Source organism: Aquarana catesbeiana, linkage group LG01 (assembly GCF_042186555.1).
Source record: "Aquarana catesbeiana isolate 2022-GZ linkage group LG01, ASM4218655v1, whole genome shotgun sequence".
Taxonomy (NCBI): domain Eukaryota; kingdom Metazoa; phylum Chordata; class Amphibia; order Anura; family Ranidae; genus Aquarana; species Aquarana catesbeiana.
The window spans coordinates 626,887,201-626,898,586 of NC_133324.1; the positions used below are offsets into that span (position 1 = coordinate 626,887,201).

The 11,386-nt window shown below is 38.5% G+C and overlaps 1 protein-coding gene across 1 annotated transcript; it reads left to right on the top strand.

The window, feature by feature from the left end:
* The first annotated feature begins 294 nt into the window (after positions 1-294).
* On the top strand, positions 295-9,732 carry LOC141127404 (uncharacterized). The gene is made up of 7 exons (XM_073613800.1): positions 295-358; positions 463-638; positions 1,637-1,705; positions 1,793-1,831; positions 3,131-3,178; positions 5,525-5,833; positions 6,551-9,732. The coding sequence occupies exons 1-7, from the start codon at positions 295-297 to the stop codon at positions 8,297-8,299; spliced, it is 2,454 nt and encodes an 817-aa protein (XP_073469901.1). The 3' UTR covers positions 8,300-9,732.
* The last annotated feature ends 1,654 nt before the right edge of the window (positions 9,733-11,386 follow it).

Sequence of the window (11,386 nt, forward strand, 5' to 3'; positions counted from 1 at the left end):
AAAGCCTCATACAAATAATGTTAAAAGAGTGTGTGGTCCCCTCAAAATTCACTTCAGAACCCCTATCGTTGAGCACCACGTCCCTGTGTTGATGGTGACAAGGGCCTCTTTCCCACATCCCTGGCAGTTTGGCTGCTATAAACAAATGGGCGAGGGATAGTGGCTGATGTAATTGATCAAATATGGATTAACATCCACCTTATATGGCCAGGGTCATTGACCAAATCTCAGCAATCCATCCCCGCCCCTTTGTTTACAATCAGTGGGAGGGGGGTATGAGTCAAGGTTGTTAGGATGCTGGCAGATGCTGACACCCTAACAACCAAGTGGTCTGGGGAAGCTTCCATATTTAATAGAGGTAGTAGTACAACTGATAATAAATATGATTTTTCCATGCAGCTGGATGCAGCTGGAGTTCAGTGATGCCCTATTTAGCTAAACCATTCAACTAATTCTAAACAGGCACAATTCAAACCAAACATGGGTTTGGCCAGAATCTAAAGCTCATCCCTATTGGTGTTTATCTAGAGAAGGACCATTTTAAATTGATGGTCATTGCAGAAGGGCCCCCTTACATTGGTTGTCAAGAGAAGAAAAGCCCTATTACAATGGTGGTCAGTGGGAAGAATACATCTTACGTTGGTGGTCACTGACAATAAAAATACCTTACACTGGTGGCCAGTGAAAAGAATGCTCCTTACATTGATGCTCAGTGGGAAAAATGTCTCTCTTACAGATGGCTAAAATGATCATTAGTCTCAGTGGTTACTTATCTAAGGGCAAAAATTGCTCAAGAAACTCCTAGCAACCTCTAGAGAAACCATGGCCAAAAAAGGTTGGACAAACCCTTCCCAGCTCTATCAGCTCCACCAAAAAAAAATAAAACAAAGTTTTAGCCTAGAGTTACACTTTTATCTCAGTTTGAATGTTCTCTATGTTTGATTGCTAGCCACAGCAATGCATGCAATTAAAGAATTACACAGCCAGCTGTTCCTATTTACAACAGTTAAGCAGATGATAGCAAAACAGCATTCTGAGTAGGGTGTTACAAAAACAGGTGCGTTTTTGCTTGGTGGAGAACAGGTTGGGCAGTTGTGTACCACAAGCCTGTGCACCTCACATCAGTCATATGGGAGAGATTTACTAAAACTGGAGTACTCAGCATCTGGTGCAGCTGTGCGCGGTAGCCAATCAGCTTCTAACTTCAGCTTGTTCAATTCAGTTTTGTCAATAAAATCTGGAAGTTGATTTGTTTCTCTGCAGAGCGGCACTAGATTTTGCACTCTCCAGCTTTAGTAAATAACCCCTACCGTCTCCTCCTTTGGTCAAATAATAAAAACATTTATGAAAATTGCTCTAGTTGTCCACATTTGGCAATGTGTGGTTATAGTAACTGCTTCTTGCTTTTTGCAAGCAATGTTGTTTTCAAAACCAAAAGCATAGCAAATTGAAATTTCGACAATGAGTATGCATAGCCACATATGTAAAACATCAAAGCCAAAGTCTGGGTCCACAGGCTGGATCTTCTCATTTGCACTAGTAATTAAAATGAAACATATTTTAATTTTTTATTAATGCAAAAAAAACCCTTGCTATCACAACATAAACTGAAAAGCTGTACTTCATTTCCTTTCAGGCACATAACATATCAATGAAGAAAATCATTTTATGTGTTTGCATCACTAGCCTTGTCTTAGGCTACCCAGTAAGTTAAATTTATAAATACAATGTAAATAAGTATATCTGTAATCTTTCTGCAAAAACTATATTTAACCCAAATATTTCTGTACAGGTTCCTGACTCTCATTCTGACAGCTCACAAAATGTTGAGGTAAGTTGCCATTTACAGGACTACCAAAATATATATTAAACGATTTATTTATGGTTATGAAATAAATTAGCGTACCAGTTTGAATTTAACTATCACTCTTGACTGCTGCTTTCCTTAATATACTAGCCTTAATTGATGGTAACGATTATGGGTAGGATTATGTGCTGGGCAGAATTCAGACATTGCCCTGCCCTTGGCACACCTAAATAATGAAGCTTATTTGTACAAGTTCCACCCTTTGGGGTTGGTTTACTAAGGCTGGAGAGTGCAAAATCTGGTATATCTCTGCATAGCATCTATCAGCTTCCAGTTGTTTTTTTTTTTGTCAAAGTTGTTGAAGAAATGCACAAGTTTGTACACAGCCCATACGTCCATAGGCAGGGAAATTATGGTTAGAATTCCTTTTTGGGTTACCTTTAAGAGCTAAAAAATGTAGGAGTCTAAATTTGCCCATGTCCATTATGCATTTAAAGTGGTGTTCCACCCAAAAAAATGCATGAATTTGCCTAAAAAAAATAAAAAAAAATTTGGAAAATTTTTTTTTTAACTCACCTCTAAATGCCTGTTGCTAGGGGGTCTCTCGTAGTCTGCCTCTTTCAGTGCCTGGGCTGGTGACATCACTTCCTTTCGGCGCAAGAAGGGCTCAGCTCTGCTCCCTCCCTCTTGTCAATCATCTGGGACACATTACAAGTCCCAGATGACTGAGCGGCCAATCATGGCGCATGGTGCCACTCGCGCATGCATGCATGCCGGCGCCGCTGAACGGAGGGGGAGACGAGCGGGGCTTCTATCCCCCGCATCTCTGGACCGTGAGACAGGTAAGTGTCCAATTATTAAAAGTCAGCAGCTGCAGTATTTGTAGCTGCTGACTTTTATTTTTTTTTTTTTTAAATGGGAACTCCTCCTTAAGATGATTATTCTCTTTTGTCTGGTGTATCTGGTTCAAATATGTGCGTTGCATTCGCACTGCGCATTGCACAAAAAACGTGTGCGTTTTTTGGGCATTGTGGTGCGAATTACAAGCTCATTATCTCCTATGGGAACGCATCTGATTCGCAGATGCATTGCGTTCTGAACAAGGATTTTCTCCTTCTCCTCACTACACCTCCCCCTCTCACCCCCACTGATCCGTAGCTACAATGCAGAGAAACCTTTGAACAACTGATTTTTATCTTCCCAGTGAAACCTGAGCTTCAATTCGCACCGCACATGTGTGAACCCAGGCTTAATTGTAAATCTTATTTAAAAGCATGTAGGGTTAATATTAAATTATCACATACTATTTTCTAATTTATACAGGATGACAGTAGGTCTTCAGAATCCAGCTTAAGGAGCTCAGAACAGCAGGTAGGTAACTATTCAGGATTTTTAATTACTTATATAACAGTACACAATAAAGAATATTTAATTTTCACATGCCCTGAACCAATTATGTTTAAGGAGGTGGTATTATGTACATCATCATAATAAAGTAGACATCTATAACTTATTGACATACAGTTTTAAGAATCAATACATCTTCATTCTGCTACACATTCATGAACGCGTAAAGTGTAACTCCACTTTTGTTGAGAAAAAAAAACATTCTCTTCTGGGTGATCTATGTACATTGCAAGGGTTATAACAACCTTTGTTGCAGATTCCTACCTTTTGTTATTCTGAAGAAATCACTGTTTGTTGCACCTGCATAGCACTAATGAGAAAATCCGCTTGACCTGCAGCCCTTTAGACTTGTTCCTACAGGGAGTAGCTCACCAATAATGACATTTTTGTTGCAAGGTATGCCTGAAATCTGACTTGTATCTTAGGCAGACTTCTGGGAAAATTGGTGAGCCAATCACACAAGCAGAAAATGGTGTTTCTGGGGAGTGGTCAGTACATATTCTGTGTACAGAACATCTCCATGTAGCCATATTGTATTACATTTACAGAAAATTACAGCGGCTGCAAATTGAATAGGAAAGGTAATTTTTAATAATATTCAATTACAATATGGCTTGTGTCGCAATTGTATACTGTACGCTATATTATTATTTCTTTATTTGCTATTTGTTTCCCCACGAAAGTGGAGTTATCCTTTAACAGAAGTATGTGCTTGTTAGGGACTTATCTGTCTTCATATCTAGATTCATATCTATGCGTTCCCTGCTTGCTGCGTTTGCGTGGGCATAGCAGCCTATTTATTTGAATGGGCTGCTGTGCCTGCGGAAAAAGCAAGGAAAAGATCCCTGAACCTTTTCAAAACTGCAGCCAAAGGGAAAAGCACCATGAGGTTTCATTCACCTGAAAACACATTGCTTTGCGATTGTGGGTGAGGGAACACTAGTGATTTGCATGTATTCCTGCGACCACATAAGTGTGAGCCTAGCCTAAGGTAATTCATTGCTGATGGCACCCCTCTTATCAGGCCTCTCTATATGCAGGAATTGTTTATAAATAATTTACCATCTGCATATTCAAAAAACTTCTTCAAAACCAAAGCAAATTTTTAGTGGTTACACAGAAATGATCTTGCCTAGTTTAAGGATTACTGTACTTTCATAGAAAGTCAGGTTATCCTTTTCTCCCTGCACCCTGATTTAAATTAATCCCCCTGCCCTGTCCTAGATGCATATTTCACTAGATTGGACAACTACTGCCCATAGAGATATTTAAAAACTCATGCTGAACATTTTTTTTTCCTGTTCAAAATGTCACTACTATATATAACTTTAAAGTATATGTTTAAAAATCTTAATTTGCCTTGCCTTGCCTGAGCAGTGGAACCATAAAGACATCTCTGGGGATGGTCTCCCAAGCAGTTCCTGTAACAAGAGATTACCCTATAGAAGTCTCTGGGAGTCTTCTGCGTAGGTGTGGCAAGGAAAAAAAGATGTTAATGTGGACCTCATCCATGTAGATTCTAGCCTTTGTGTCCTTCAATTTTAGAGTAGTGAGTTTCAAGAGGGATCCCCAGAAAAGAACATCCCCTCCCAAAGCACATGTGATTGGGTTAGTTGCCATGTCCTCAAAAAAATAGATAATTAGAAAAATACTACCCCTTAGTCTACTATGTCAAGTCTATCATTTTTGTATCTAAACTGAACATACATATTACACATTGCAATATGGATTTAAAATATGTATTTATATCTCTGCTATTTACCAACAACTACAGTATGTGGTATGGGACTTCACTTATACAACAAATTCAATTTATATCTAATCGAGTGGGCTGTCACACTACATAGCTGTTGGTGAATATGAAGGAAATTGTAAAATCAGATTGTAACATGTGGCAAGCTTCAGTGCTATGAATGAATATCCCAAGATATTTGTACCTTGTCGATGCTATAATTCAGAGCATTATTTTGGATGATTGGGTCATTTCTTTTCTTTTGATCAGTGGTAACAAGCACTATTAGCGGTCAGAGGCTTAGTTAAGGAAGATTTTAAAATGAATAAAAAAAAATCATCTCCTTCTCTATAGTAGGTGCCTGTTATCACAGATGTGAGATCACCAGGAATTCAGTTTGTTGTCATGTCATTTTTTTTTCAATAGGTTATACACGAAAATCTGAGTTAAAATAATAATACTTTGTCATTTTGCATATCGGAGAAAGATGCACTTTTTATTGCTGTTATGTATGTATTTCAAGTTGATGAATATTTCGCTTACAGCTATTCTTTTTTGTATTTTAATAAATAATTTAGTATGACTCAAGTGAGGAAACAGCTGTTGATCAACAAACAGATGAAATTAGTGGTGGACTACATGAAAGCACTGTAGACCAAGATTATATTTCAGCTCCTATTGACAGCATTGACATTGAGGAGCAGCTGACAGGCATCGGTGACGGAGGTAACCAAGAAGACGTTAAACCTACTCATTCTGGTGAATTACAGAGCAGCCAGGAAGACGATAAGGAGAGAGAATCCACTGATCATGTTGATGGAGGAGATGTTGATGATGAGGATAATGAATCTGGCAGCCTTGAAGACACACTAGACACTGTCACAACTGTAAGTGAACCATATTTTAAAGCAGTACTCAAATCCCCCCCCCCCCCATATTTTTTCCCAATTACCTGTAGTGCTGTAGTTCTCTGCAAAGCACAAACTCGCCCATGCAATGAATCCAGCATTGTCCTACTACAATCTGCTGTTCTGGTATGACACAGCAGGTCCCATGCCACCATCTTGGTCCTCTTCAACTGGCTGCCTCTTTGGGTGCAGGCAGCCAGGTCTGGTGATGCACCAGACCTTCCCTCCAGACCGCTCCCCTGTACGCTCTGTGTGCTGATCATGCAACCTCCTGGGAGATGTCATATAAATATCCCAGAAGACTGCAGGACCAGGTAACACTTCATTTTGGCATATGGTGGTGGAGGTGGAACTAAAATATTTTTTTTAAAAGGGAAAAAATGTAATAGAAAAAGGGGGGGTTAAAGCAAAACTAACTCTCTTTGGGGCGTTAAGGTCTGCTCTAAGAATTATCTGAAGAGCTTACTAAAGAATTCAAATAAATTGTATTGGAAGAGTCACCATATACTTTGTTTCCAAATCTTCTATAAAAAAAAAAAAACAATGCAACCTGGTTACACTGTTAGAATAATGTGCTTTTCTACAATATTGAAATGCCGGTAATACTGATTCTTCCTCAAAGTTTACTAAACTATTTATAAAAGTTTTGTAAATGTGTTTTGTGATGGAATATGATATTGTTCTTTTATTGTATAGGATGTTTCAGAGGACAACAAACCTTCAAGTGAGGGGAGTCAGTTAGAACATGACCTCAGTAAAGCAGGTGAACCTGGGGACCACACTGATTTTGATAATAAATATAAGGATGATGAAGATGAAGTCAATGACAGCGATGATGAAGATCCTGAAATAGATACTGATGATGGTAAAGATGCTGATGATGATGATTATGAAGATAATGTAAACATCAAAGTAGGGAATAGCAAAGAGACCAATGAAGACTGCGGTAATGACAATCATGAAAGCAACAAGGATAAAAAACTTCAAAATAATTTTATCAGCCGTGAGTATAGCTATGAATCCAAAGCAGACAACATGCAAAGTGATGATTCAAATACATTACTGAGTTCTAACAGTGACCTCAATATTAAAAAGGATGTTACCAGTACCTCCGTAGAAAAAAGCAAAGAAGTTACAAGGAATGTGAAGAAAGGAAAGCAGAAGATGTCTAAAAATTCCAAAGTTTTGAAAGGCAAGGACAGCAAAATTAAAAGTCTGGGTGATTCTGACATTCACAACAGCAAATTTGGTGAGGAAAAGCAAGTGTCAGCAAAACATAGGGGCTTAGACAACAGAGATTCTAAAAAAACAGGTGGCTTGGATACAGGGTTCCATAGTGAACACGAGCACTCAAACATACACAATAGCCACTCAAATGAACATATTGATTTAAAAGAAGAACTTAACTCACCAGAAGATCATGACTCACCAGAGGACCCTGACTCACCAGAGGACCCTGACTCACCAGAAGACACGGAATCACCAGAAGACACGGAATCACCAGAGGACACTCACTCACAAGAGGATGCCAACTCACTAAAGGTCACTCACTCGGCAGAAGATACACACTCACCAGAAGACATTAACTCACCAGAGGATACTCACTCATCAGAGAAAACCAACTCACCAGAGGACACCCACTCGAAGGAAGATGTGCATTTAAAAGTAGGTGATAAACAGTCAAAGGCAGGCACTAGTTTGTCAGAAGAACAATCTAGTCCCTCAAATGAGGATGTCACCCAGTCCAAAGAATCAAAAGAAGATGTTACTAAGTCAGTAGAAGATATCACTGATTCAGAAGACAATGTTAGTAAATCAAAAGAAATGATTAGTGCGCTTAGCCATAGTGAGTCCAAAGAAACACTGCTAATGAAAACAGACAATAAAGCAATAGAAGAGGAAAGCAAAAGCAAATCAGAGGAAGATGATACTCATGACAAATCAACAGAAGCTAAAAGTGAATCAAGGGAAGATACAAAGAGCAAAGAAAACTCAGACGATGTGTCAGAAAATGACAGAAAATTGGATGACTCTGATACCACATTAGAGCAAGTGGGAAGCAGTGAGTCAAAAGAGGCCAGTAATTCCAACAAATCTTTTGAACTAAGGTCCATGGTGCTAGGAAATAATACATTGTCTGACAGTAAATCAGCAGAACATAGCAGTGTTTCCAAAGAGGAAACGGAAGAGGACCATGAGTCAGACTCAACAGACCAGGATAGCAAAGACACCACAACATCTGAGAGTGATGACAGCCAAGAAAGTCAATCCAAGGAAAGTAGTGATGAGTCAATTGAAGTAAGACATAGAAGCCAATCTAGTGAGTCAGAGGAAGATATCAGTAGAGCATCAATAAGTTCTGAAATTGATAGCAGGAGGTTCATGTTTGATTTTTATAACAGAAAAGCCATTGGTAATGATAATGACTGTCAAGATGGTTATTAGCATAAAGAAGAATTAAAACTCACAGTTACTGACAATTAAATTGATCAGTTGACTACTTCCACTAGAAGACATAAACTGCCCACTGATATGAATGTAGCATTTGTCTTCAAGTATTGGACAATCAAGTATTAAAATAGGGTGAAGGCACCGGTTATAAAATACATCACAATTTAAGTAGAGCCATCAGTGATCCCTATTAATGGATAAATTAAAATCAACATACGTCAGTTCAATGATTTTTTTAGAACTATACCTCAAATTGCTTTCCTAAAACCTACAACACACTGGAGAGTTTTGAAATATTGACCAAATGCTACCTAGTTTGAACTTTTTGATTGGGTCAGAGATATAATAATCTAAAAAAAAGCTGTCTGCATTGTTTTTAGGTATATAGTAATAAATGCATCCCCATTACCACAAACACCGCTTTATATAATTTTCAGGCATCATTTTAAAGGTAGAGCAATTGGCAAACAGCAAGTACGTGGTGCTATTGAAAAAGGTTGTATATTCCAATTAGAAACTTATGAATGCATACACGTACCGTATCTGTCAATCCATTCCAGTTGACTGGCAATGGACCTCATTTATCAAAGTATATGCATGTGGAATTGTCTCAGACAGCATATAATGTCCACAGTAACCAATTAGATTCTTCTAACATTCCAGAATACTGCACTGAGAGAATAAAAATGAGTATATTTTGATTGCTGAGGGAAACTTCTTTCTGTAGAGACATTGGTAAATAAGATCCAGTTTTGTTTTTTTTTCTCTGCTGTAAGTCACGTTTATGGTACAAAAGATGAGCCCAGCTCATTTAATCACATTTCCAGGGTGTGCAAAAACTGTTATACAAAGATTATAAAAAATGTTGTAATGTGTAGTGCAACTTAATAGGAGTCATGCTAGGTCTCTTTTTTTGCACAAAGAGTTTCCTAAATAGACATGTAATTGTGCATACATGTAAATGTATGGGTAGGTATATTTGTGTGTTTATATATGGTATGTTTGCAAGCTTTTAAGCATGCTTATGTACAAAAATTATTTGAAGTTTAGTAGTACAGTACACACAGCACAGTACACACAGATGTGATAAACTTGCTGTACTTTGGAGTACTACTCAAGAAAATGTAGACTTTGATGTGGCATGCCTGGGGCACCACTCAAAAGAATTAACAACACCAATTTTCAGTCATGAGAATCGGGACATTTACAGAATAAAGGCAAAACATAACATAACATAATACTTTTCAATAAGTTCTAGTATTGTAAATAAATATTAAAAAGTGCAGTTCTTCAGACAGATCTTAACTACTTATCTAGCCATTCTAAAAAAAAGTGAAATTATATATATTTTTAATGCAAGGGATTTAACATGTTCCCAAATTCAACCAATAAATTATAAAGTGTATGCAAAAGTATTTTTTAGGTGTTGGATATAGTTGAGAAGGGTTATAAACCCCGAAAGGTTTTAATTGCTGTTTCTGTCCTTGTTGGGCTGGTTTACCCCCTTTGTCCTGGTGACCACTGTCACCAGGACAGAATATGATAAGAAATCCAAAATGTTGCATTGTATCCTGAACAGAAATACAGGGGAAATTGTATTTATGCATTATAGGCATTAATATAGCGGCACAATTAAAGTGTTACTAAACCCACAACAGTAAAATCATACTGTATATGCACTAAAGCATGCTAGTTATACTCACTGTGGAACATAATCCTCTGCATTGTTTAAAAAGGCTGTTTGATCCTATATACACAGATCCTACCCTTCTTGCATTGTCTCCAAAAAATGTCCAGATAAGACAGAGTAACTGGAGTCAGACTGCATACGCTCAGTTTGGTGCGTATTGCTAGAGAGTTTTTTTTCTTTTGGGAGAGTGCAAGTGATCCGCACAAGGCCAATCAGCACTATCCAGACAGAGGGTCAGGGGTCCTGTATCCTGATAGGGCAGCCAGTGCCGTATGAAAACTCCTCCTACAAGCTTTAACCAGACACTGATAGAAGTCACACAACTGCTATATACTGCTGATTAGAAAATGTATTTAGCAGTTTATATTTGCTAAAATAATTGCATTTCCATGTTCTGTGTACTGTGGGAGACCAGATATCGTGAATGCAGGGTCCTGGGTTTAGCAACACCTTAACACAGCCTTTTTACATACTATACAATTACACCAGTCCGTGCCATCAAGAAGCTTACAATCTAGAGTCCCTATCTCACATGCATAGATACTAAATCCAGTTTGGAAATTAGGAAATTAACCTACTAGCATGTCTTTGGAGTGTGGCAGGAAACCCATGCAAGCTCCATGCAGATCGTGTCGTGAGCAGAGTATAAACCAGGGACCCAAGCAGGGGCGGACTGATAACTAATGGGGCCCCCGGGCAATAGGAGATTATGGGGCCACCAGGCAATCAGAGATTATGGGGCCACACAGTATAGACACACACAGTATACAATCACACAGTATACACATACATGTACACACAGTATACACAGACAGATGTAAAAAAAACACAGATTTATACATACTGTCCCTGGTTTTACTGAGGCTGGCAACCCTGATGGGGCCCCCTAGTGGCCCAGGGCCCTCGGGCAGTGCCCGAATGGCTCAGTGGTCAGTCCACCCCTGGACCCAAGTCTTCCCGTGGGTTATTAGTTATCTAAGAGGGGATTTTTCTTGCTTTGGTGACTTCCTTTATCTTTCTGGTATGTATTAATGAAAAATCCCACATGGGACACAAATGACAAAAAAAATGTTCCCACTTCATCCAAAATTAAAAACGTGCATTTCTGTTTTAGATGTACTTAATGCTTTCCAGCCTTAGAAAATTATAGGACATACATTTAAGGGGTTGATCTGCTCAAATGTAATATTTCTGTGACTATCACATTGCAAGACAAAACATGGAGCACAATCAAGTATTCAACACCTAAAGGGGAAACATGGAACAAGTGCAGGAAATGACTTAAGGTTGTCAACAGTAGCATAATGGGCGTGTGGAAATTAGGAGGTTACAACTCCCAGACTGGTTTACCTGGTGACAATAGTGATAGAATTAGAAGTTACAGTAGTACC

Excerpts from the sequence above, each read along its gene's own strand:
- LOC141127404 (XM_073613800.1), top strand. The coding sequence starts at position 295 with ATGCTGGCAGATGCTGACACCCTAACAACCAAGTGGTCTGGGGAAGCT. Across the intron at positions 359-462 it reads AGCTTCCATATTTAATAGAG|GCACAATTCAAACCAAACAT; the intron begins GTAGTAGTACAA and ends AATTCTAAACAG. Across the intron at positions 1,832-3,130 it reads ACAGCTCACAAAATGTTGAG|GATGACAGTAGGTCTTCAGA; the intron begins GTAAGTTGCCAT and ends TAATTTATACAG.